Genomic DNA, 27,018 nt, shown 5'->3' with positions numbered 1-27,018 from the left:
ATTTTCAACTGACTCATGCCATGCCACTCGCGTCTGGACCAATGATACCATTGACTGGGTCCTAAAAACCGAGATATTTTTTGTGAAACACAACCGATACAGTATGTATTATAATGAAAATGCTTAAATGCTTAAAAAGAAAAAAAATACATGTATTATGATCACTGTTCTAAAAATTTTCGTCTAGACACTAAGCGGTTGACTAATGCCCGATTAATATTTAGGAGTTTTAAAATTAAAAAATGACGCTTAGATCGCCTAGGCACCCGTCTAGTTTGCCCAAATTCGTCTAAGTTGCGACTCACTTAAACGTAAAATATATAACTTTCATTTTGCATTTTATTTTTTTTCAATCAATTGTAAAAGACTTGTTGCATACTTAAATGAACACACATTATATCTTTGTTTCCCATGTTTTCATTATATTCCAACACTTGATAATATATATATCACTCTATTTTGTAGTTCATGATGAAATTATATATATATATATATTTAAAGTATATGCATATACTTATTTACATGAAATATAATATATTTACTTAAATCTGCTTAGTCCGCCTGCCTAGGATGTGCCTAGCCGCCTAGGTGCTAGACCCCAGCCTGTCGCTTGACTAGCGTCTAGTGTCTTTTAGAACATATGATACTTGATATACTGAATCGTGCACACTGAAAATTTCTCCTCGAAAACCTCATATGTTAAATTCTGGATTAATAAAACGTTCACGTATTTCAATTTTTTACGTAGTAACGCATGATTGGCTTAAAACACTGTTATTTTAATATTCTCATTTAAACCTTACATATCATATCGTATTATCAATTGTCATGACGTCACAGTGACATCGTGACAGTGTAGGTAAGTCTCATGAATTTTCTAATTTTTACATATTACTTCTGCCCAATTGTAGGGTGAAGATTCCATGATTTCTCTTTGCATTCCTATCCACTTTGATGGAGATGAGTTCGATTGTTTGCAAGTTGTAAGTTAGATTCTCTCATCTCAATGTCGTATATTAAATCATTGTTTTTTTATCCCCTTTTTGTAAAAGTTACAAAGGGATCAGTGCATGATACGATTTTCTCGATTTTTGAAATAAAATATTTTTGAAATTGTGTTTAAAACGGTTGAAAGTTTTTCTTTGTGAAAATGTTTTGAAACAAATCTTTAGTAAAAATGCAAGTGAATCTTAAAAAAAAAAACACTTAAAAGTGTTTCATATACAAAACACATATAATTGTTGCTACTTAAGTTTTTATTAGACAGTTTTCTTACAAGCAATATTTGATATTACGATAGCCTTATGAGAAGAGAAATTTGAACTCAAATGAAAGAAAGCAAGAAGGCTGCCGTAAATAACAATACGAAAGCAATAAAAATTTAAATTATGTTACACAACCACGAGCTGGTGGCTCTGTGATAAAAGACGGATTGCAAGACTTCCTTCAAACTAAAACTGGAGGTCTTGGGTTTGAAACTCACTGATGGTGTGGAAGCCAAACGTGTGGCCAGGGGAAGGCTGAAATGTCTCTGTGAGTCTTCCCGACCCCCGAAAATAGTGGATAATCGTGATTTGTCACCAGTTTTTAGATTGGACAGGCCGGGCCTATCGGTGGGCCAAACCGTGAACCTTTTCCTTTCTTAATTGGGTTAGCCGTCTACACTGCGCTCAGCAATACGCAAAATACGACGTCGTTTGATACCTCAACCTTGCACGCACATTGCCTCCTGCTATCAACGAAGCGAGAGAAAGTGAAAAACGCCCACCTGAGAGAGCTCGCAGCTCTATTTGGCATTGGATCCGAACAAACAGTTTCCAGGGTTTCCAATCTCCGATCACCACCAATCCCCAAATACATGGCGATGGCTGCTCTCAGACGAGAAGGGAGGCGTTTCGCCCCTTTGATCTCTCCCCATCCGATGGCCGCCGTCCGATCCTCCATCATCCCAGCCGAGTACATTCTCTAACCAAATCTGCCGTTTTTTATTTATTTTTAATTCTTATCATTTTGCTTGCATTATACTTGTTCATAGCCGTCTGTTTGGATGCCGAGAAAAATTGAGTAATAGATAAAAGAAAATCTAATTTAGGATGGATTTTTTTAAATATATGTGTGAAGAAATGAAAGATCAGCTTAAATTTGGGAGTGATTCAATTTGTTTGTGGAAAGTGAGAACCTTGAACATTCCTGAAAATTTTTGACGAACAACAAAGGTAATTGAATTTTGTAAAACGGATACTACTGCAGATGTTAGGATTGTATGGAAGGCTGAAAGTGAAAGTATTAATTCACACAAGACGGCCATTAGAATTTAGCGAGCGCAAATTATTGATGTTGCTTGGTTTTAATTCGTTTAAAGAGCGCTGAGTGATATCGTTTAGATTAACAAGAGAAATGCAGGAGATGATGTGTTTGGTGCATCACTGAAAGTCAACTATAGTTCTGGATTTCTTGTTATGCTAAGCTTGATTTCATTTCCATGTTCTTGTATGTCTTGCTATCATTTTCCGTTGCTTATGCCTTTCAACAACTAAATTACTTGGTTTGGTTACACAGGGAGCAGGTACCTTTAGGAGTGCGCTCAATTTCAACTCAAATTGGTAAGAACAATCATCATGAATATCCACTTTTATTTCTGTTTTCCCTGCTTTGCAAATGGTGATGCGGTTCATTTGTAATACTTGGTGAATTCAGTTAGAAACCGGATGAAGAGTGTGAAGAATATCCAGAAAATCACAAAGGCAATGAAGATGGTTGCAGCCTCAAAGCTTCGAGCAATTCAAGTTAAAGCTGAAAATTCTCGTGGCCTGTGGCAGCCTTTCACAGCACTTCTTGGTGACACTCCCAGTATGTCTAACAGCATAATCTCCATAGGCCAATTTATATAAGTTATTTGTTTTCTTTACATTTTGCTTGTTCTTGTTAAAGACGTGGCATCTTTGACAGCATACTCAATCTAGTTGCAAACAATTTTTCCGCAGTTTTTCTTTATTGTAGACTACTTAATGGACTGTTCCTCTTGCCAAGTCCTAGTGCTTTACGGAGGTGTATTTTACTCTTTGGTCCCCAACCCGCCCCATTTTCATTGCTTTCTAATTGTGCACGTTGATACTCTCGGAAGTTCCCTCATTGTCGTTGTGTAATTATTATTTTTTCATGCTAGGCGTCAGCGTTAAGAAGGATGTTATTGTTACCATCTCTTCAGACAAAGGTTTATGTGGTGGAATTAACTCTACCTCAGTCAAGATAAGCAAGGCCTTGCACAAGTTGAACGCTGGTATTTCTTGGAAGCTTATTGTTAGTCTGATGTCTGTTAAGTTTATATTTTACACACATTAACATTTTTTTTCTCCATTGAAACTGTTGTAGGTCCTGAAAAAGAGACAAAATATGTCATTTTGGGGGAAAAAGCAAAGGCTCAGTTGATTCGTGACTCTAAGAAGGACATTGAGCTATGCATAACTGAGTTGCAGAAGAATCCTTTGAACTACACCCAGGTTAGTATGTTTGAGTAAAGAAAGTAATGTTTGTGTTGTGGGTATGAGCCCATGTGCTTACCTATGCGGTGGTGTTTGCTTAAAGAACCATGAACACACTTGTTCAACCTTGGTGGGACATTAGCCGCATATTGGTTTTATTGTCATTCATATTTTCAATGTTTAATTGCGTTTCATACATGACATTTAGAGTCATAGGGGAACCAGTTTGGCTCTCTAGACTAGCTTTCCAAGAGGTTTTTAAAGAGTCATGAATTAAGTTAAAGAGCCCTTTAAAGAGTCTCTTGGAGATGACATTCCTTAGTTTGGCTCTCTAAACTAGCTTTCCAAGAGGTTTAAAGAGCCTCTTGGAGATGAGATGGAGATGAGAGCACACGGTTCTTTATACTTGTTGGTGCCTATTAAATTCTTTTTGATGAGTTATCTTGCCAGCTTTATACGAACAGAGTTATTAATGTGGTAGTTATACATTTTATTAGTTAGCAAATGTAAAAGTTCTTACTGTCATTTGCGTGTGCCTTTTGTCTTCTCAGGTATCTGTCATAGCTGATGACATTTTGAAAAATGTTGAGTTTGATGCCTTCAGAATCGTCTTCAACAAGTTTCAGTCAGTCGTCTCATTTCTGCCAACTGTGTCAACAGTATTATCTCCCGAGGTAATAAGAATGATTCAGTTCAATTATTACCTCTTTTTCATTCATATTCATGTTCTGTTGTACTGGGCATTTGATACGATGTTCATACAGATTGTAGAGAGAGAATCTGAAGCTGGTGGAAAGCTTGGTGACTTAGATTCCTATGAGATTGAAGGTGGTGAGACAAAGTCGGAGATACTTCAGAATTTGGCAGAGTTCCAATTTTCATGTGTAAGTTCTTTCGTTGAGGTTAGAGGCCTCGTATTTTCGTATCTGTTGGTCAAACCACTGACCTGGTTGGACACTTAACCTCAAATTGCATTCATTGGGGTATTGTCCTATGATTAACACTTTTGAGCTCGTCTCTATAAATGTTTGTATTTTACTACTTTTTGGCAGGTCATGTTCAATGCGGTGTTGGAGAATGCTTGCAGTGAGCAAGGAGCAAGGATGTCTGCCATGGACAGCTCAAGCAGAAATGCCGGAGAGATGCTTGATCGCCTTACACTCACTTATAACAGGTCCCCCCTCATTCTCCACCCCCAATTTCTTTGAAGTCCTAGCTAATCCGTTACTGTAGACATTATTTTTTATTTGTTGACTTTAATATCGTGTTCCACTATAAACGACTGATCTTTCTTGGTTATATGGTTACTTGTTCCAGAACTCGTCAAGCATCTATTACCACCGAATTGATTGAGATTATATCAGGAGCATCAGCACTGGAGGGTTAAGTTCATCTGACGGTGGCGAAATAAAATTGTGTTTTTGAAGTAACCATGAAACACAATTTTCTTCGAAGGAAGGTTCATGCGTTCTCTTCTCTGATATTGTTTTTGGGATCTATTTTGCAATAATGTGTTTCTGCAATAGCTTCGGTCGAGTTGTCATGCTCGATTTCATGAACTTGTATTCATATTTGCATTCTCTCCTCGATCGAAGCCATGCGTGTAATGTTTCCCAAATGAGATTTTGTTCGCGATTTTAAACTTTGTAAGCCGATTATGTTCTTCCGGACCATCCAATTGGTGGATTTGGTACAAAAATGATCAATCGACATTTCGACAAAACGTCTGTACCTTTTGGTTAAAAATTGCAAAAAAAAAAATGGGTGTGAATTCTAATAATTTTCCTTGTGGAATACAAATCTTGTGGAGGATTTGGTGGAAAATTTGGTACACATGCTTTCCAGCTCTTTTGCGACGGATGATGGGCCGCAATAGAAAACCCCTGTCCCAAGAAACACCAAATTTCAATGTTTTTAGTAGTATTGGTTTGGAATTCAATATTTCAATCTTTTATGCTGACAATTTACGTGCATTCTCACCAATCCGTTCTTCTTTGTGTCTCCTTGCTAATTTTGAGAAGATGTTGAACCAGTCCGGTCGACCGAAATGTGTGCGTACCTGAGACATCCATAGAAAGATGTTATATGTTTTTGACATCGGAATACATTTTTCCAACTTTTGTTTTTGTGCATGAAACGACTGGGGAAGAAAGAGGAGTGTATGAAACGACTAGGGAAGAAAGAGGAGGGAAAGCGGAGGTGCTTCTTCTTCTTCTTCTTCCTCCATCCATCCCCTCAGTCGAGACTCCCCTCTCGCGCTACGTATCAGAAAATATTGAAAGGAATTCGATGAAACAAAGACTACTGGTTTGGAAACTCTTACCACCAGAAGAGAAGAAGAGGATAGAAATTAGAAAGAAAGGGTTCAAGACAAACGTTTAAGCCTGCAGATTGCTTCTTTAACTAATTATGCAGGGGAAAGCAATGTGATTAGGGATTGTAGTGCAGTACTTACCGGAGTCCGGGAGAGAAAATCGGTACCATTTTTCGCGTGATGCAACGCTTGTATAGTGCTTATTAGAGCCGATCGCGCATCGCCCTCCGGGTACACACATGTTAAGAAATTGTGCATCTCCACAACGGACTGAAGGGTCACCAAAAGCAGTTAGAATGCATAGAACAACATTTTCTAAAGAACGGTAAGACTTAAAGTGTGCGTTATTTTCCAAACTGAAAACGAAATGGCTATCAACGGGAGTCTGGATTGTACCTGCTTTTGGTTTGAGATTGAGACTTCTTTCATGATGTCTCTAAACCAATCAAAGGAGCCTTGTTCTCTTGTAACCCAATAAAGATAGGCTTTCAATGGAGCCTTTCTTGAGCTGCATTTTCTGCAACCACTCTATTTTCAAAAAACTACGCGTTGTTAAGATATTAGAGACGGTTTAGTGGCTCACTACTAATCAACACCATATTGTTCCCAACTTAATACAAACGCAAACCAAATCCTGAAAGTCTTACATGATCACAATGTGGTTTTTTAGCAGCATTGACAACGTCTTTAAGGATGCTAACGAAAGGCGTAGCGCCTATGCCTAGACCGATGAGAACAACGATGTCATACTTGACATGGTCTTGAGAGGCAGCACCATAAGGTCCATCAATGTGTACCTTCGGATAGCCATCAACTCCGGATAATGTTGTCTGTAAAAATTTCAGAAGGAAAATGTTTGAAATGTCCAACCATTTTCACAATACCGAATTGAGATTTCGGGTTGAGTCCTTCCATTTTCCATCCAGTTTTTACCTCTTGGAAAAGACTGTATATCTGATAACTCCAGTCTCCAGCAGTTCGAATATGAACTCTTAGGTAGTCATCTTCCGGCCCCGAAGTTAAGGAAAAAGGGTGCCTGAGTCAATGAACAAGGAAGAGGGAAACAGAGTTCAACATACATGCTAGGGATTGTTTCAGAAAGCCTTTTGATTGCTTCTTCGTAGCGAGTTTGTCAAATGCAGACTTACCATTCAAACGGTGAAATTTGAGGGCATTGGATGAATATGTACATGCCACTCAGGTACCTAAAACCTTCTGGTTTCTGCAATTTGAGGGACAAAACTTTTCCTGGATAAATACTTGCCTGCACAATTCAGTCACACGAAAAGAAGCAAATTCTAATCAAATTGTGATTAAAAAGAAGTAAATTTCGATGATTGTGAACGGATGAACTTATAAGTACTTCCTTGAGATACCTTCAAAATCTCCACCTCAAAAAACCCCGATCTTATGGCTCGGAAAACTCGTTCTCCGGTGTATAATACAACTGGAATGGCAATGTACACCCATGTCTGCTTAACCAAGTTCATAACATACAAACTTTCTAAAAATTTCGAACACATTATCTGTTTAAGCAGAATTTACCACATGAACTAAAAGGCTTACCGTTTTTTCAGTTGCTTTGTTGGTTAGGAAGAGGAACATGGAGTGGAGAATGAGCAATGCGTACACAGGAATGAACAGGTGGTGTGAGTACCAGAAGGCGTTGTAGCCTGTGACATTCCGGACAGACTTTGGCAGCGAAGGCGACTGGCGGCGTGGCCATTTTGTTGCAAGAGAAAATGCGATGGCCATTAGTACGACCATTGCAATCCCTGTTGCCACCTCCTTTGTAGCCAATATTTCACAGTATGATGGCTGATGGTACCCGAATCGGGCAGCTATTGTTTGCCGGAAGACCATACGATCCGAGTCGCTGATTCTTGGAAAATCACAAGCAAGGTGAGAACCTCCATGTAGGATTACTCCTACTACTATCCCTCCTGCAATCATCTATATATGATCAACACAAAAATGTACACATGTTAATAATGTGAAACATTTGCAGACATTAGTAAGGCTAGTCCGAATCGCCTTCTCCGTAAATGAGAGTGGTTTAAGAGATCGTCTTGTCAAAAAACGAGTGTATAACAATTACTTTGGTGTTCAAAAGGGTTAAGCTACTAGAACCAAGCTAGGATCCAACTTACTTTGTGGAAGTTTATGTTGTCATTAAACGGAATGATGGAGTTTATAGACCGGTTCTTGCGAAGCCACGTGATTGTATTACGGCAAACAGGAAGGAGAATCAGAGCCATGTTGAACTTCAGGGTTTCTGCAGCACCTTTAGCAGTGGATACGCAGTAACCCATTACTTGAAAAGCTGCTCTATGGCGATACTGGGTGAATTTCCAAGCGAAAAGTGCACTGCAAATGATCAACCAAAGCAAAACTATCCATGCACGCCGCCAGTATGATCGAAATAAAATTTCAGTTTTAGACCTTGGCTCTTCAATTGGATCAAAACTGCGATGTAGACGACTAAGTCTGATTGAAAAGTGATTAGTTGAAAATGAGCTTTTTGATAAGCTTATCACATTGAAGAGAGTCCGAAACTGAGGGAACTGCAAGTCATTGACAAACATTAGAAGGGCAACAAAATGTTCTTGAACACAATTTAATTTCCAAAGAGAATCGATTTCCACGATTGAAGGTATGTACCTCAATGTAACTCCGGTTTTCGGTGTCAAGCAATTTCATGACTAATGCAGCATAGTCTTCTGCTTCCTCATGAGTTAAAGACAACTTATTCGTAGAAGCACTTAGTGTTATGGTCTGCAAAAGTGCCCAAATGGAAACCGGTAAACATGAAACACGAAACCAACGATGCATCTATAAGTCACGCATAGCCCGCGTGATAGAAAAAAGCCTCTCGTGTGCGTGCAGCGAGGCTAGAAAAGTGCTTTTCATGACAGTGTGACACAAAAATACCTGCTTAATGTCTTTCTCAGTCACTCTTCCATCCATGTTTCTGTCACACCTGAAACGAATCACAACGTCCTTAGAGAAAAAGTTAAGTACATAAGAAAGGTTTTAATTTCTTGCTCTCTAAGCATCACAATACGAAGATAATTAAGCATGTGATCAAATTTTAATGAGGATTATTACAAGTCAAAGTATATTCGTATCCTTGAATCGAAGCGAGGGTCAGTCATACGACACCAGTAACCATACAGTTCGCATTTTGTCATATCGAAATTTTGATCCATTCTTCTTCTTAGAGCCCTTAATAGCTCATTAGCAAACTCCGGCGACTGTTGCATCCCTAAGAAACATGAACCAAGGAACATATCAAAGAAGGAGCTATTGTTCAAGAAATACGTAACAACTTACTTGATATATTTACCGATCACATAATGTGACAGTTGATGCGTTAATTAAACACAGAAGAGGCCAACACAGCCACCCAACAAACGAATAAAACTAAGGCCAAAAGACACAAAGCAATCAGAGGAAAAAACAAAGCAATCACATTTTTGTGCACAAAACAAGATATAACAACACAAACACGTTCTGCAAAGAATAATTAGAATCAAGCCAAACGTTAAAATATACATAAAAAAAGGTTATTGGTAAAACGCAAAATCTTTTTTATTTTTATCAAATCAACAATATTCATTAAAAAAACGTTAAATATTATGTTAAAGACGTATACAAAACACGAATCTCAATAGAACTACAAAAGACATAATCCAAAACGGAAAAACTAGAGCGGACAAAAGCCATTCATACTATTTTAAACGTTAACACATGTAGCAAGGGTAAGATAATTATTTGATAGGCTTGCTCACCTATGCACAGACCAAAATCCGACGATTTTATAGCCGGTTCAACGCCGTGTCTGGTCAATGCAAGCCGGTCGAACTGCTCCTCTACATCCTTCCACTTCATCCCACCGTTGGCCGTGATGTGAATAAATCTTAGCCATTCAATCTCATTGGCTGACCCGGCTGTGGACGGTGCCTCCCCATTTTCTGCCATATAATGTTGCTGCCGGTTCACAACTCCAGTTTTATCATGCGGTTCAGTCCAAACCGAAGCGAAAGACACAGGGAAAATACCAGCACTGCAAGAAGATGAAGATGGTGACATAACTGAAACATTGGGTTGGTGAGCAGTTTGAAGCTCTACATGCTCCTCCATTGGTGAGTATTTCTTTTTTCCGGTGTAGAAGCAGGTCGAAGCACGAGAAAACTAAAAGAAACTAGCAAATCACCACCCTATTACGATCCCTTCTAGCGATATCATTCTCGAGGATACAAGAAATATAAGAAGGAGCATTAGCGAACTGCGAACATATGGACACCGAAAGAGAGGTTATAGCCCGAAATAGCGAACGGTGATCAAAGTTTTGATGAGAAGAAAGAGATGTGGACTGCTGTGTGAGGTGGGAGAGTTTTAGTTTTTTTTTCTTTTTCTGGAAGGAAATGAAGATCGATGGGTGGAGTGCTTATAACTTGTTTGAAAGGTGCAAGTTTTTTGGGATGGAAGGAGAAGAGAGTGGCCTCATTTATTTTGTTTTGTTTGGTTTGCACAAGCTAATTAGCTAAGAATTCTTGTTTAACTGGTTTTGTGTTCTAGTTTTTGGTTTCTTGGAACTTTGGTGGTGGTTGAGTGAGAAAGTTGAGCAAGTGAGAGAGAGAGAGAGAGAGAGGTTTTGTTAGGGGTTGAAAGGTTAGGAGCGAAAAGGAAGTGAGAGAGAGAAAGAGCAGGTAAGACTAGTGAAAAGGTTGTGATACGAGAGAGAGAGAGAGAGGGAATAAGGTTAAATTTCACATCAACCTTATTCGAATAAGAGAGACTATTTAGTAGGATAACTTAATTCGGTCACAAAATATGCAATGGTGTGTGTATTGAGAGTTGTTTTTACGTGAGGTCGGATAATAATCAAACTTAATGGAAATCAATTTTTTATGAAAGTGTCCGATCGTCTTCTCTATCCACTGTGCGAGTTTTTCTCACCAAATACATATGAAAATGGCATGATTCACCATGCAAGAAAGGGATTTGGAGAATAATTGGTTATAACAGGTCATGTTTGCCTAGCAGCTTCCTTCTACTCCATTAATTTGGACTTGTGCATTGCATGCCTTATATGGGTTATATTTTGTGGATAAAGGACAAAGGGTGTGCTGGTTACGTAGACTTTTTAGTTTTAACGAAACACTCCCGATACTGTTTATTTTTACTATAAAAAGTCACTCATCGTACTATTCACTTACAACACATTTTTGTTATTTTGATTAAAACTCAAAGTTTTCAAGTCATTTTCATTAATTTTCTTTTTTATTTATTTATTTTCAGAATTAGGCAAACAATTAGCGACATTACTTGATCAATCAACTATATGATATTGATAGAATTCTACTTTGCACTTTGCAACATCAAGTTTCCACTTCAACCAACCAGATGGGATTTGCTAATTTTAGTCATTAACTAAAGATTATTCGATGTTGAGTATAAGGTTTGTCGCTTAAGTGATTAAGAGCATTTATCAGTGCACCTAATTGTTGCACTACTTGAAGTCGTGTATTAGACCAAGATCATGCTCATATAACTCATGGTAGATTAGGATGTGACTTAATTGTAGTTTGTTCATTCAAAATATCTATTTTCTTTTGGGTGATGCTATATACATACATTTTTTTACTTTCTACACACTTTTCTCAATTTCTTGCCGTCGGATCGAATGAATTAAAGAAGATAAAAAACTAAAATTAACCCTTTCTTTTTTTTACAAAAAATAAAAAAATTAAAAAAAAACCCCTTAATTGTACGGTTTGGTTCATATAATCAAGTGATTTTTATGAAATACTTTGGCTTCTAATAAAAATTTCAACGTGTGTCTAATGAAAATACTTATAGCAAAAACACTCATAAGCAGAAGTACTTCAAAAAAAAAAAAAAACAGAATCAAACGAGCCCTCTCCCGTTGAGAATCGGAATCACAAATAAAGTTGGACTGGGTTGACCCATCTTGTGAACCTATGTTGGGCTGGGTCCTGACGCACTAACATTGGGCTAAACTCACAGGCACCTAACATCCCATACCAAAAAAAATATAAAATACATAGACAAACAAAACAGAGATTCCCACCAACCATTGAAAAGGTCGGAAGGAAGGAGCTACAGAAAAATCAACAGCTAAACAGGGATCTCAGAAACCAAGCAAGAACAGTAATTTTCAATTACCCTTTTTGTGTTCTTATCCATTTATGTCTTCAAGTTTTGGTTTGAGACTGCTTTAGCATAATCTTCTCTCTGTTTGTTTCCCGAGAAAATACTGAAAGAAACATTTTCTTTAGATTTTTGTAATCAAGTTTTCGTTTTTATGCATTTTGTACGTGGGCATGCTTTCGTTTTCCCCCTAATTTTGTTTAAATTTAACATCTTTATTTTTTCATTTTCTTAACTTGTGCGTCCAGAGAATTGGGTTGGAGCATTTGTGATTGGTTTTTGAAGGATATTTCTTTATGATCATTGCTTGTTGATTTGTTGGGAGCAGATTTTCATGGAGGGATTGGTGGTTGCATCATCGCGAGTCACCCCAGTTCGTATTCATTTGAGGCAAAAGCAACTTTCTTTTGTTTCTGCATCTTCAGTGCAATGTACAAGACGTTTGTATCGAAATAGAGGTCAAGTTGGAATGAGACAACATCCCAAATTACGGAACTCGATTGGTGCTTCAGCTCAACCATTAGAAGCCACATTGAGCCCCTTTGACAACAGGCTACCATCCAAAGGTAATGTGGTTGATTGAATCTGGGAACTTGTATTTGCATACGGGGTTAATTGGTTTGAGGAAAAAAATGCGAATCGAATATGGTAAGTTTGATTTGTGGGAGCGGAAAACTTTTCTTTGTGAAATTATGTTTAATTGGTAGAAAGTGTGACCATAAAGTTAAGTATGAAGTTGATGTTCAAATGATGGAGAACAATTGAGTATGAGCTTGTCGATTGAGCCGTTGAGATTTAAGAAAAATAAAGAGCTAAGTAAAGTTCAAGTCTCGAGACGTTCAGAGTCATATGGCCTTGGGTGATGGTTGTTATTTTAATGTCTATAGAGGTTCTTGATTTATGGAGAAGTGCTGATGCGGTATGCTTCGATGTGGATAGCACGGTTTGCCTGGATGAGGGCATTGATGAACTTGCAGAACACTGTGGAGCTGGAAAGGCTGTTGCAGAATGGACTGCTAGGTTAGAGTTGTTACTGGAATTCCTTTCATTTGCTCCGTACTCTAGGATTTTCGGCTGACTGCAGTTCTCATCCTTGGCAGGGCAATGGGTGGTTCAGTACCTTTTGAGGAGGCTTTGGCTGCTAGACTATCTTTGTTCAATCCTTCCCTGTCTCAAGTCCAAGATTTTCTCGAAAAGAAACCCCCAAAGTATGATGACTCTAAATTGTCTTGACTGCATGCCGGCTTCGTTTTAATTATCTTTAGTTTATGTTGCCTTCTTGTTTGCTTAATTTGGGCATGCCTTTGAGTCTTGTTAAACTTATAGAGCTTTTTTAGACCGTGAAAACACAAGTTAGGACTAGTTTTAGATGAAAATATTGCGATTATTAACAAAAGATGGATGCGAGATTTCACATGATATCATATAAAGAATAGGGCAACTTGCAATCCTGGATTATTTTCTTTCATATCTGCTGTGAGCCGCTGCTTTGCAGCAAACAAACACATCATTTGGTTAAGTAGATTCTATTACGTGCTATTAAAGTTTGTCTTCATAGTATGCGCCTGCATTGTACCGGGCTATCCTATCCATTGCTTCTATTGTTCCCCTCCGTCTATTTATTTATATTATAACATTGTCAGCTTGGGAAAATGTCAATTGCCATGCCTATCATATCTATACATGAAAAGTTTTTACTTGAAATCTTCTGTCGCACTGTTTGAAGATTTCTTGTGCACAGAACGTATTCTCAGGTTTCTGAAAATGGACATAAAAACCCGGCAATTAGAGAGTGACAGAGGGAGGGAGAGAATTGTAGGTTGTAACTGTCCTCGATCTGGAATTCTGAAGTTGAGTAAAAGTTTCGGCGTACTTCTTTCAAGCAAAGCCATTGAGTATAATGGCCTAATTTTCCAATATAAGATGGCTTCTAAACTGTGTTATCGACAACAAAGATTGCTTCTGGATTGTTAAGCCAAATAATGATTTCCTAATAGTTACTTACTTCTAGGGATATCGGTAAAGCATAGAAATGAAGTGATTTAGGGTCTGCTTATTATTTGTACTTTTGGCAATTTGATGACCGAAAATCTTCTGAATCTAGTCATGGTGTAAATTCTATGTAGGCTTTCTCCTGGCATAGTCGAGTTAGTCAAGAAGCTGAAGGCTAATGGCACCGACGTTTACCTGGTCTCTGGAGGCTTCCGTCAAATGATCAAAGTATGCAGCTGAATAACTTAACGAGTGTCTTTGCTATTTTGCTACTTCGCTTTATCTCATTTATCATGGCAGTATATAGCATAGTGAAGTAACGTGTGATGGAGAATAAACCGACAATGTGTAATACTAAGTAATTTCTTCTGAAGCCTGTGGCGGCGATTCTTGATATACCAACTGAAAACGTGTTTGCTAATCAACTACTGTTTGGAACTTCTGGAGAGTTTCTGGGGTTTGACAAAAACGAGCCCACTTCAAGGAGTGGTGGAAAAGCCACCGCAGTGCAACAGATAAGGAAGGTTGGTTTGTACCGGTTTGCTCAATGTTTTAGTTGTCGAGTATGTTGCTTAAGCTGATTAAAACTGGTTTTCCAGGCTCACAATTACAAGGAACTAGTCATGATCGGGGATGGCGCGACTGATCTTGAGGTAATAATTCACTCAAACGTCCAAACTTTAATCTTGACGCAAATTGTGTTTCTGTTTTCTGCCTCTCGCACACTACTAAATGTTACAGCTAAAACATTATCCCGCTCAGCGAGCCTTGAAAGGAAGGATCGGGAGCATTTCATGTACGATCTGTCACTTAAAGCTGACTCCTTCAGGCTCGTTGGCGAAGCTAGTCAAATGGTGTGCCTCTCATCTACTACCATTTGTCCCTGTATCCAGGCACGCCAACCCGGAGGTGCTGACTTGTTCATCTGCTACGCTGGTGTTCAACTACGCGAGGCTGTTGCTGCAAAGGCTGATTGGCTTGTTCTTAATCTTCAAGACTTGATAAGTTCCATGGAATAATTCAGCACGATATTGTTCTGTACTTTGTACTATTGTTCCTCCGTTCGCTGCCTGCGCTGCTGCATTCTTGTAATCTGTACGCCGTGACATGCTTTCCGGCGTGTCAAACTCATTGGAAGATGAACAAGGAAGTGTGTATTTGGGTGTTTTGTAGGAAGCCGTTTGAATGGATTGTATTGTATGAATTGGAAAGTACTACATAACAGATGCTAAGGTTAATGTTTGTAATAGTTATTGGAGTATTGATACATTGAATTCCTGTAAAATAAATCCATCTTTACGCATCACGGAGAATGAACGTCAAGTAATCTGTAAGTGTTTATAACATATGTTTTTTTTTTTTTCCAAATCATCCCTAGAATTGATCCGTTTAATCAAGATGGTTCTTAAAATAAAAAATCGATCAATGTAATCTTTGAATATAGGTGTTGTGAGTTAATGTCCTCTTTCATGAGTGGAAAATGAGTGAAGAAACTCAGAAAACGAATTAAAATAAAATAACATACCATGAAAATAACAAATAAAAAAAAGCAAAAAATTAAAAAGAATAAAAATTAAGAAAGAGTAAAGCCTAAATGGGTGAGGATGGATATAAATCAACCTATAAGAATAAATCAAATCAAATATACTCGTATCGTGTAAATTGTTATGCATTATTATTTGGGGCCTTCTTGGAGCCCTTGAGTTCATACAATCCTAATCTCAGCGGGACTTTTATGTAAGGGCAAGGATCCTCTTCGGATTCTCTTTGTGTGGATTCAGGAAATCAATCAATCGTGTCTATTCATCGTATATTGTGCGGTCAGTTTTTGTTAAATACTATTTATATTCAATTTTAAATTTTAAATTTTAAATAAGTTATAACCGTATAATATACAATGAACGGATACGATTGATTGATCCTCCAAATCCCCAGTGAGGATCCGGAGTGGATCCTATTCCTGTATGTAATCCGTGTCCTAATCTCAGCTGTCAAAATCCCATAATTTGGGGCAAACAACTGAAAAAACATGGCGGCGTCGGAAAGGCGGTGCCACTGCGAGGGTTTAGGTCCCCGCGACTGCTCCGCCGACGAGATCCGGTCGGCTTACAGGAAGCTTGCTTTTCAGCGCCACCGGGACAAGCTAGTCCAGTCCGGCTTGTCCCAGTCCGAAGCCACAGCCCAGTTCCAGGAGCTGGCCCATGCCTACGAGGTTCTCTCCGACCCCAAAGAGCGAGCTTGGTACGACTCTCACCGCTCCCAAATCCTCTTCTCCGATCGCAGATCGGCCGCGTCGAGCTCCGGCTCGGGCATCCCCGATCTCTTCTCATTCTTCTCCACAACCGTCTTCTCCGGCTAATCCGACTCCGGCCGCGGATTTTATAAGGTATATTCTGATGTCTTCAACAAAATCTACGCCAACGAGCTCAATTTTGCTAGGAGATTAGGGTTAGGGTTGGACACCGTGCCTGAAGCTCCGGCGATGGGGAATTTAGAGAGTCCGTACGTGCAGGTCACCGCGTTTTATAACTACTGGGCAGGGTTTTGTACGGTGATGGATTTTTGCTGGGAGGACAAGTATGACGTGATGGCCGGTCCGAACCGGAAGGCGAGGAGGTTGATGGAGGAGGAGAACAAGAAGGAGAGGAAGAAGGCAAAGAGAGAGTTCAACGAGACGGTGCGGGGGTTGGCGGATTTTGTGAAGAAGAGGGATAAGAGGGTGATTGATATGATGCTGAAGAAGGAGGAGGTGAGGGTGAGGAAGAGGGAGGAGGAGAGAGAGAGAGGAAGAAGAAGTTGGAGAAGGAGAAATTGGAGAGGGCTATGGCGTATGAGAAGCCGGAGGGGGCGAAAGTGGAGGAGGAATTGTGTTGTGTAGTGTGTGGGAAGAAGTTTAAGAGTGAGAAGCAGTGGAAGAATCACGAGCAGTCGAAGAAGCATCGAGATAAGGTTGCAGAGTATCGGGAGTCGATTGGAGAAGAAGATCTTGAACTTGATGATGAAGAGGTTTTGGAGGGAGAGGGTGAAGAAAGGGGTGAGCTTGACGATGTTGATGAATTAGGTCAGGAGATTAGAGAGGGGTTGAAGATTGGGGAGGAGGAAGATGGGGCAGGAGTGAGTGATCAGGAGGATGAGTTGCATGAATTTGGTGCTGAAAATGGGAGCGAAAAGGTTGACGAGGCACTTGAGTTGGATGGTGATGAAGATGAATTGGGTGTTCTTGAAGCAATGGTGACTGGGCGAAAGAGTAAGAAAAATGCAGCCTTTTGGGTCGAGCGTGAGGATATCTTGGTGACCGATATTCGTGCGGAGAAGGATGACGATGACACGGGGTTCATGGAATATAATAACCGGAAGAGCGCAGGAAGGAAAGGAGGTGCGAGGAAAGAGAGGGGTAAGAAGAGTGGTGGTGAAGCTAATAATGTTGATAAAAGTGGAAACAGCGGTGGTCAGAGTGACGAGAGTAATGAACAAGATAATTCAAATATGAAGGAATCCACATCTCATTCCGTTGTGGAAAATGAGAGTAATGATCAAGGGGATGAACAGATAGCACGAAAGAAGAAGAGCTCAAGCAAAGCCGTCGATAAGAAAGAGAAAGCAAAGAAAGAGGCGAACGACAAATTAAAGAACTCATCTAATGGGAAGAAATCTAAGGTAAAGTCCTTGCTTTTTATGCTTCATGAAATACCATAATGTGTATAATCCACTGGCTTGTTGAGTTTGTAAACGTGAAACTTAGATTGAATGCTTATTTCCTAACTGCGCGTATGGTATGATCCTTTTAAAAAGCTTCTTTGTTGCTCATGCTTGCTTTGTTCCGTTCACTAATTGATGCTATATCCCAAAGCAGGGAGCATTGAAGAATACTAGCAACGCATGTGATACATGTGGAGCGGAGTTCGAATCAAGGTAATTATATTTCTTCTGATGCAATTCATTGCTTCCACTCCTGGTTGATCTGCATTGACATCTGACTGGCATTTATGCACTGCTGCTATAGATAATATTAGATTCTGATCAGTTGTATTTGGATGGTTTTATCATGACAGAAACAAGTTACATATGCATTTGGGTGACACCGGCCATGCAAAGTTGAAATATCGATGAGGGAACAGTTGCTGAATATTAACATGATGTGATTAAATTATCAGCCATAGAAAGAGTATGGCGACATTGGTTGGCGGCGATTCATTCATTTTTTTAAGTTACAGAAATAGTCAAAGATCTCTGCAGGAAGCATTCCATTCTTTTTGGTAATCAGATACAAGTACAAGGACCCTCTTTTATCATAAAGGGTACGTATCCAAAGCTGTCACCCTGTTTGGTTCATAGCTTTGTGAATTCAACTATGTGTGCACCCAAAAGGAATGAAATTGCCTAACATTTTAGTTCTTGTCAAATTGCAACTTGTATGTTCAGAAAATGGCATTTTTTGTTTTCAAATATGAGCGGTTTATCTAGCAAACATGTGTTTGGGAGGTTAGAAATTTTTGTTGGATTCTTTTGGAATGTTGTTTAAGCGTTTAAGATGATGATTTCATGTGCAGTGGGTATAACATAAGGCAGAATTAAACGTAGATGTAGAACGTTTAGTGTTCCGAGTAGTAGTATTTTGGGCAAGATAATTTGGCACAAGAATGATTATGGGCAACCATGTAGATTTAGTAACGTCTTTGGGAAGTTCACGGTGGCTGTCATTCCAAGTTGAAATTTATTTAGTGGGCGTTGTATTTGCCTTAAATTTGTCTACTGTTCTGTTTCTCATGCTACGAATGTCAGAGTCGATAGCAAACAGTTTTTCGGATTTCCATCTAATATCGTGAACTTTAGGTACAACGGCTGGCTGGATGCAATGCGGAACGCATGGACGGACGACTGAAGGTGCACAGACAAAGTTCGGCCCTTGTATTTGTGGAAATGAAGTTCCTTGCAGAAAACGGGATAACCTTCTTAAGGGGTGGCTTATACGAAAACTTTTTCCCAGTTCGTCAAGTGTTGCGAACATGATGTCATGTAATTTGGTAGTGTTCTAGATGTTTTGATGTAATATGGATACGCATACAGAGTTGGTAAAAGGATTTAGTGATGTGTTTGTTGAAGCAGTTCTACTAATTTTTATCAGGATGGCATGTACTACCTCTCCGATTTTTAGCGGCGGTTTTTTTAACGTTGCTAAAAATGTTTTTAGCAGCGGTTTTTTAACCGTTTCTAAAAAAACTATTAGCGGCGGTTTTGAAGGCTGCTAAAACTATCTTTAGTGACCAAGTATTAGCGACGGTGTGTTAGTCGTCGATAAAAACATTTTTAACGACAGTTCAAATAATTAGGCGACAATTTTTTCTGTCGCCAAAACCTTTTAACAGTTTTTGGAGGATAATTTGGTCAGCAAATCCAGAAGATATCTCAAAACCATTGGAAAAAACTTGGCCCTGTCATTTTTTGGGAAAACCTTTCTTCTTGTTTGCAGGCAGACATTTAGTTTGCTTCCCCTGAAATACTACTAGCCAACTTCTTCGCCACACCCTGCAATAAACTGTATTGCACCTTTGGACCCAAACACTGCAAAATTAACGAATCAAAAGGCAAAAGTGGTCATATTTTGAGCTTTATATCTTTAAAAGTTGAGTTCTTGAAAAAAAAAAAAATTGTCCGAACAGTAATAATAAATGATAGTCTTACTTTGATAATCTGCTTAAGAGGCAGAGAGACTAATATGATCCATTTCAAATGTTCAAGGTGCTAACTACTGTATCAATATCAACGCCTAGAACATCTTAACCACATTACAAGTTTGGTCTTAAGGAGGCCATAAATTGCCGTTTCCGGCATAAGGAATTAATACAAATGAGCTAGTATACAAACGCTGCAAGGATGAAAAGTTGTCATCCCCATGGGTTAACAGAAGCTTTTTGTAAGTAAGCCATAGCTGCCTCCTGCGAAAGTTGTTTTCCTTCCACCAAGCCCCTCGCGATTGTGTTGACATAATTTTTGGCCGGAGCACACAAGGGAATCTCCCCGGATTTGAAGCCCTCCATTTGTGATTTTGCACACCTGCACATTATTAAATGAAAGCCGACCAAAGGGATTGAGTTCTTCACTACGTACGCATACAGATTTCACGAGTAAATCGACAAGAACACCTCTGACAAAAAGGAAAACAGAAAAATGAAAGAGAATCTTTGATGCATACGTCATTGTTAGTATCGGAATAGCATGCTCCTTGCCCAAGTAGATAACATTACCGTACCAACACTTCTGAAACAAAATTGAGCACATCAACAGCGTAAGTGTAACAGTTATGTATAATCATTCTAAAACGAGGAGGCTTATCAAGTTCCGCTACCTTTAGTTGAACCTGTAGAGAATGAGGCTCCTCACTAATGACTGAGTCTAAACCAGCCAAGTCAAACAAAGGAGAGTTCATAGGAAAACTTGCAACGTTTTCCTGGACTATTACATCGTTAAACTGCTCAAGCCTGCCAGAGAAAACTGAGATTAAAACACAACTATGCTGGATTCAGGCAATTGGAGAATCAATTTTTTAAGTGTGATGTTTGAAAAGAAAATGATTTATACAGAAAGCAGCAGTTAAAACAATAGGACTGATTTGCATGACAAGAAAACATACGTAATTCTATACAGGCACATATAAGTCTTATCCTGGATGTTGCTTTCGGGATTAAGGAAAGCTACTCCTCCAGGACCCCATGTAAGTGTAGATTCACAACCAAAGAACAAGCGATGAGGGAAGGTCTTCCACATAATCTCCTTTGGGGGAGTCTTGTCCGCACAACCAAGATATGGCCTTTTCATACCTTCCATCTGAAAATCATCTTGCGGATGTCAACAGGAGTGTATGGTGGGAAGAAAAGCGGAGACGAGGGAAAAGAAGAGCAGTATCACAGTATTAATTATCTAATATCCATGATACTATAAGCTTAAAACCAAAACCGCTGCAGTGAAATACTGAAGCTCATAATATGCTTAGTCTGTTTCATATTCAACACCGATATTAGATAAAAGTTTTTGGGTTGCATATTACCTGTCCACCTTCAATATAGCAGAGAAATCTTTTTAGACACAGATTTGATCCAAAAGCGGCATACCAAATCTCAACCTTTGAGAGCTCTGATCTCCAGATGCAAGAATTACTTGCCACATGATCTGGATTAAGTTAACAGCTCATCATATAAACTAACACAAATAGTGAAATCATTTCCTAAATCTCAGTTATCAATTTACCTTGAATACTTTCATCAACTTTCAACTTCGAGAAGGGCTCTATAACATCTTGAAAAACCTCCTCAAGATGTTTAGGTATGACATTTGGACCTTCGTTGTCCTCCGCTTCAGAATCAGAGCTTGAGGTGAGAATATACTACAATTGCAAAACAAGTATCCCAGCAATGTTTGTGGCGAAGAAAAGAAATAGATGCCGAGTACTGAGAGTCTTGAGATAATCGAGTGATCAAATAGAACTATTGACTACCCAACCAGAAGCAATAAACAACAAAGTACTGATAAGAGAAAAGGAAACGTACCGAAGCTGGAGGAGCTGTTTGATTGGTTAGCGTCTCTGGTAATTCATCTGCAAGTGATGGCCAGAAAGCACTTAGTTTCCGGCGAACCTGGAAAAAATACATATGCATTAAAGAAACAAAGAATTGACTCACAGTAAATAAAAATCAGGTAGAATGAATACAAGGAGAAATGGATAACCCAACAGAAAGTATAGGAAAAGTATTAAAACAAAAAGGTACAAAATGTTAATATACCGCTTTTATCACACGCCATGTAGACTCAAATGGGTATGCATCTGAAGACCCATGTATAGGATTGTCGTCCAGCAGAACTTTAACACAAGAAAGAGTTGAATTTGCAATAGACTTGAGATTGTATCCTCCTTCTAAAGCCAACATGATTTTTCCATTCGCAAAACTCATCAACTGAAAGACAATAAAATTATGTCAAAAATGATACAATAATCACGGCCACCTTAATGAGAAAAGAGAAACTGTAAAACGACCTTTTTCAACAAAACTGCGTATCCATATGGTGTGACACGACAACCCCCTAGAGGATCACCAGCAGCTGTTTCAACAAATTTGTGGAAAAAACAAATTATCTTACTTAAATAGATATTGAAGATGTGTACTACACTACTACCACAACCAAAAATTTCCACAACAACAAAATGAAAACTCATTCTGCAACCTGCATTAAACAGAGAAAGTTAGCCCACCAACCTGCATCAAATCCTGCAGAGACTATAATTAAATCGGGATTAAACTCCTTGGCAACATGAACCAAAATATGGTCCCAAACGGCAAAATAGTCTGCATCCCCACACCCGGCTTTTTCCCAGGGGACATTAATGTTGTATCCTGCGCCTGCTCCTTCTCCAATCATAGTATAGAAACCGTCATCATTAGCTGGATAAAAACTTCCAAACTCATGCCTGAAAAAACCCAGCACCATACTGTCATCAGAACTAGGAACTTTGATCTTATGCAAGACAAGTCAACCAAACAAGTTAGATGCTACAAGCTCCAATGAGATAACTTTTGATACAATGATAAAAGCTAGAAATTTTAAAGTCACAGAATCCTTGAAAAGTGTAAAAAAATGACCTTGTAAAAAACTTAAATTCAAGAAAAATCAAGGGATCCCCAAGCAGCACATCTTAACAAAATACTACATGATGGAATCTAACTTCAACTTTGTTTATGTTAAACATAGGCTTTAATGATCAAGGAAAAGAACAATTATCAATTCAAAATTCTGGCATACCTATGAACAGAGAAGAATAAAACACGAGGATCCTTCCAGAACATCTTTTGAGTACCGTTACCATGATGCACATCCCAGTCAACGATCAAAATTTTGTTGATACCCAATTCTGGCTGTCAATTAGAAAGTATGAATATGATGCCCTTAGGTGACAACTTACTTAATAAATGCGGAAAACAAAGTCGAATTTTCAAAAAAATTATTCCAAGGCTCAAAAGTTAAGTCCTAATTTCTGAATAACTACAAGGCAGGTCATACTTTTTCATTTAAAAGGACACTTGCTGCAATAGCTACATTGTTGTACAGACAAAATCCCATAGCTTCGTCTTGTTCCGCATGATGTCCTGGAGGCCTAATGATAGCCACAGCAGAATCCAGTTCGCCTTTGGCAACTCTTTCCGCCACCTATTTAAGGAAACACCCATAGTTAGGTTGTAAAAATTTGAAATGTAACACATAAGTTTATTTGCAGGAGACACACTTAGACTGAAACTATCTGAAACATGCGAAAATAGCTCCATTTGTAACTGATTTTGAAACTGCAATAAAATTGTAAATCGTGGGTTGAATTCAGAGGAAGACAGGACTCATGATATTAGCAGAAATCAACAGTTTCACATATTTTCACTGTGTAAGGAAATTCTACTCAGCACTTCAAACAAACACAAAATCAGGCCAACAGGAATTACCTCAATGGCAGATCCCGCGGCAAGGTAGGCAGCTTCGGATGATCCTTCATTGAGATATATGGAATTGAATTTCGACGCAATCCGATTTCTCCGTGAATTAAACTGTTTGGAGCTTATATTCCTAATCAGATCAACATGTTTTTTGGTGTGAACTGACAAAATATGCTTGTCTTCTGCTTCTTTTGCTTCCAAAACAACACACCTGAAAGAAAAAAAATACATAAACCGAGCAATTATCTTTCATACACAAAACAAAATTTATTTATGCTCAAATCCCATTTTCTATTATGGCCCCGTTATCATAAAGACGAAAACTTTAACCTAGAAAAACTTTGAGAATCAGTTTCCCTTAAATTCAAAGACAACATACGATTGCATTTGGACACCAAATACTAGAAATTAAGTTGATTTCTATGGAAATCACAGCAGTAAATGTAGCAGCCTATCAAAATTACTGAGCTTTCATGAGCTAAAGGAATACTAGCATTACAAAGACATGTAAACTTTTCTCCTCTCTTTGATTTTCCCTGTTCTTGTTATTTTCTCAGCAGCCAAACACTCATGTCTGATGTGTATACACACACACATATGTATAAATGTGTGTACCTCTGGGGAATGGCAGCTGATTGGAGCTTGTTCCAGATTGCCTTAATTCGGTTGGGGTTTTCCGGATGAGGATCGCCGTCTGGTGTGGAGTGCTTGCACATCCTCTCGTCGTACAACAATCCTACCCTCCTCGTCCTCTTCTGCTGCTGACCCTTGCTCTCACAGTCAACATCTTCAGTAACCTCCATCCTCTCTCTCTCCTCCCTCTCTCTCTCTCTCTCTCTCTCTCTCTCTCTCTCTCTCGCGTCTGTGAGACCACGAAAGCGGGAAGGGGAAGGAGTGAGGCTGCCAACCCGCCGTCCACAAACGTCGAAATTAAAAGCCAATTGCTTTTCGATCTTTTTTACTTTTATTTTGTATTTTTTTAACTTTGAACCATGGATATTATTTACTCAAATATAAGTTTAGTCTTATAATCTATTTGCAATAATGTGGTTCAATATGCGTATTCGATTTTAACTTCTCACTTTTTTTCTTTCATTGAATTTTTTTTCTCTTTTTCTTTTCTTTTTAACTTTTATAAACAAATCAAGCTTTTGTTTTTATTTTATAAATAATTCAAAATTTGAAAATTTCAAACCGGATCTTTGACTTGGAATTTCAAAAATGAACCCTTTCAGGTTTCTTAATTTTCCAATGTGGGATGATTTTTTCACTTTGTTACAATTTTAAATAATTCAAATTGTACGGACGAAGTATTGCATCAATGTGTTAAATGCATCTTATATGATACCACAATAATTCAGCATAATTCAGATATTAAAACCATGCAATCAGAAGCCAAAACAAACCTCTCAGCGTTTTCATCAGGGAAAAAGTAAAGTCCAACATCTTGAAGGTCAGGAGGTTGGCATTGGAAGATATCAGTCCACAGTTGGGATCGAGGAAGAAAATTCGCCTTGAGGACACGAGGCATTGTTTGTGCAAATCTATAGGCTTTAGGATGGATCTTACAAGGAGGTCGTCCCTGGAACCCTCCGATGAATTCACTTGTTGTAGCTGCATCAACGATGAACCCTCCCCTAAAGAAAGAAATATCAATTAAGCTTTTGCGATACATAACTTCCCGAAATCATGATAGAATATAGAGTATGTAACATCTTAAATGGACAGGCTACCCACCTCCAAGTAACTTGTCGAGCAGGAAGACTCGAGCGATTTAGATTGAGACTAGCGAGCGTATTCTCAAGACCTCTTTCTTCAGCATCTGCATGGTTATGTTCAGCAACACCTGTGTTACCAGATTAATTAAGGTAGGTTCAATTGTTGTCAAGGCAACAATTGAACCAACCTCAGTCGCAACTGGGCTACAATTTCAAAATTTTCACAAGATGTTGGTAACTTCATAGGAAAGAAATGAATTCCACAAATTGCCACGTAAATATGTTATCGGTTTTATAACACTTGCCTGGACTGGAAATAGGTGAGGAGTGCCTCATTGTTGCAACCGTGAACGGTTCCTTTTTTATTGCAGCCTCCATCTTCTTCCGAGAAGTTTCATTATATGGTCTTGGAACTAATACGTCCGCTGGTTGCTTCTCTCGAACATGCTCCTTTCCAGAAGCTCCCGGAGTCTTTGTTTCAACGGATGTTCCTGGAGCTAAGACATCCTTTGATTGCTTCTCCCGAACATGCTCCTTTCCATAAGCTACTGAAATATTTGCTCCTACAAATGGAATCAGAGATCATAAACATTGCACACACAACCATTTATCAAAGTTACAAATTTTTTGACGACCATCTTCACATTTTTGGTAACACGCACAATATTTTCAACAGAAAAAGGTGAATGGATACATCAAATACAGTCTCAATACGTACGAGTACCAATGATATGGAAGACACTCTGTCGATAATAATATTGACGATACAAAAGGGATTTACTTATAAGACAAATGTTAAAGACAAAAGGTTAAAAGATTTGTCACCTTTTGAATCCTTTAATATTGGAAATGTTTGCTGATTTATCTTTGAGATATTTAACATATTGGCATTCCTGCCACAGCTAGGAGGCTTCACATATCCTGAAGGCACAATGCTGGGATTTGCTTTGATTGCAGGCGTTGGATACTTCGGCGTCGCGATTTAGAGCCAAAGTGCTGTAGAACTTGACTGACCAGGTTTGGAGCTGAAAGTATTTCGCTGAGATCTCGTTGTTTCAACTCCTGATGATAGCCTAATGACTTCTCCTTGTGAAATGTACTTAACTTTTCCAGTGCCCGACTGGCTTTTGCCACCTCGAATCATCAAGAACTCTGCTGGGACCTGATGGATGCATGACATCGCGGTCATCTAAATCAGTGGGGGATGCTAAATTGTCTTCCTCTCCGAGACATTCCTCGCAAACCCAATCCTCCCAAGCTTCCATATCAACTTTCCGCATGCAATAACTGAAAAACGAAGACATCACACAAAACCACATTCACCAGTCCATATGGTGCAAAAAGATTACAGTTTGCAATCAGTACAAACCATTACAGTAAATTGTAGTGTAAAAAAGGAACCTTAGGAAATCGAAAGGTGATTCAAAATACCATGCATGAAGGGCATCGAAAGGTGATGAAAGTAATTTAGAATACTTGAGGAAGCTAGGAAGAAACGTCGTTTAGAAGGTTATTTTGTGAGAAACATTCGTTTAGGGGGAACTTTGCGGGATTTGATTTCTACAACATATTCTTCTTTACGTACCCAAGTAGATTATTTTCTTGTGATTATGGTAGCTAACAGGTGAGTTTACATTTGTAGTTAGACTTGCCTTATAACCTTTATTGTACTTTTTATTTATTTGCATTAATAAGTTTTCTATTTCGTCTTCTAATTTTCAAAGGAAAAAAAAGGCAAAAAACAAGATGCATCATGATTTTGGTAGACTGATATTATTAAGAAGACATACTATTCAGTTCTTGATTGACGGGCAAGCAAAGTAGCCAAACTGCATGCACACACAAATGCAGCTACATATATG

General features: G+C 38.7%; 5 protein-coding genes and 1 pseudogene across 5 annotated transcripts; 3 read left to right on the top strand and 3 right to left on the bottom strand.

The window, feature by feature from the left end:
• Positions 1–1,699: 1,699 nt before the first annotated feature.
• On the top strand, positions 1,700–5,148 carry LOC137713064 (ATP synthase subunit gamma, mitochondrial-like). The gene is made up of 9 exons (XM_068452305.1): positions 1,700–1,956; positions 2,560–2,603; positions 2,698–2,850; positions 3,167–3,280; positions 3,373–3,500; positions 4,034–4,156; positions 4,247–4,366; positions 4,535–4,656; positions 4,800–5,148. The coding sequence occupies exons 1-9, from the start codon at positions 1,859–1,861 to the stop codon at positions 4,867–4,869; spliced, it is 972 nt and encodes a 323-aa protein (XP_068308406.1). The 5' UTR covers positions 1,700–1,858; the 3' UTR covers positions 4,870–5,148.
• A 96-nt stretch (positions 5,149–5,244) lies between these two features.
• On the bottom strand, positions 5,245–10,191 carry LOC137713065 (respiratory burst oxidase homolog protein A-like). Its single transcript, XM_068452307.1, has 14 exons — positions 9,588–10,191; positions 8,905–9,061; positions 8,728–8,776; positions 8,458–8,571; positions 7,947–8,360; positions 7,363–7,749; positions 7,173–7,268; positions 6,945–7,060; positions 6,730–6,832; positions 6,444–6,626; positions 6,193–6,324; positions 5,938–6,066; positions 5,451–5,541; positions 5,245–5,365 (listed from the first exon to the last, which is right to left on the bottom strand). The coding sequence occupies exons 1-14, from the start codon at positions 9,937–9,939 to the stop codon at positions 5,256–5,258; spliced, it is 2,433 nt and encodes an 810-aa protein (XP_068308408.1). The 5' UTR covers positions 9,940–10,191; the 3' UTR covers positions 5,245–5,255.
• A 1,965-nt stretch (positions 10,192–12,156) lies between these two features.
• On the top strand, positions 12,157–15,283 carry LOC137713738 (phosphoserine phosphatase, chloroplastic-like). Its single transcript, XM_068453081.1, has 7 exons — positions 12,157–12,539; positions 12,861–12,993; positions 13,074–13,181; positions 14,100–14,193; positions 14,340–14,489; positions 14,565–14,618; positions 14,859–15,283. Exons 1-7 carry the CDS (start codon positions 12,308–12,310, stop codon positions 14,982–14,984), a joined length of 897 nt encoding a protein of 298 aa, XP_068309182.1. The 5' UTR covers positions 12,157–12,307; the 3' UTR covers positions 14,985–15,283.
• Positions 15,284–15,992: 709 nt separating this feature from the next.
• Positions 15,993–19,076, top strand: LOC137713417 (DNAJ protein JJJ1 homolog; annotated as a pseudogene).
• A 549-nt stretch (positions 19,077–19,625) lies between these two features.
• LOC137712897 (histone deacetylase 5-like) lies at positions 19,626–24,337 on the bottom strand. The gene is made up of 14 exons (XM_068452083.1): positions 24,054–24,337; positions 23,448–23,649; positions 23,017–23,163; positions 22,759–22,871; positions 22,215–22,426; positions 21,995–22,059; positions 21,744–21,914; positions 21,510–21,596; positions 21,211–21,346; positions 21,011–21,132; positions 20,597–20,790; positions 20,312–20,444; positions 20,159–20,223; positions 19,626–20,019 (listed from the first exon to the last, which is right to left on the bottom strand). Exons 1-14 carry the CDS (start codon positions 24,239–24,241, stop codon positions 19,851–19,853), a joined length of 2,004 nt encoding a protein of 667 aa, XP_068308184.1. The 5' UTR covers positions 24,242–24,337; the 3' UTR covers positions 19,626–19,850.
• Positions 24,338–24,795: 458 nt separating this feature from the next.
• On the bottom strand, positions 24,796–26,336 carry LOC137712402 (uncharacterized). The gene is made up of 4 exons (XM_068451486.1): positions 26,171–26,336; positions 25,462–25,719; positions 25,176–25,284; positions 24,796–25,075 (listed from the first exon to the last, which is right to left on the bottom strand). Exons 1-4 carry the CDS (start codon positions 26,334–26,336, stop codon positions 24,796–24,798), a joined length of 813 nt encoding a protein of 270 aa, XP_068307587.1.
• Between the last annotated feature and the right edge of the window lie 682 nt (positions 26,337–27,018).

The sequence above is a fragment of the Pyrus communis genome, chromosome 13 (assembly GCF_963583255.1).
Source record: "Pyrus communis chromosome 13, drPyrComm1.1, whole genome shotgun sequence".
Classification (NCBI taxonomy): Eukaryota; Viridiplantae; Streptophyta; class Magnoliopsida; order Rosales; family Rosaceae; genus Pyrus; species Pyrus communis.
Note: the sequence above shows the minus strand (reverse complement) of the source record. Positions and strands in the feature narration are given on the sequence as shown.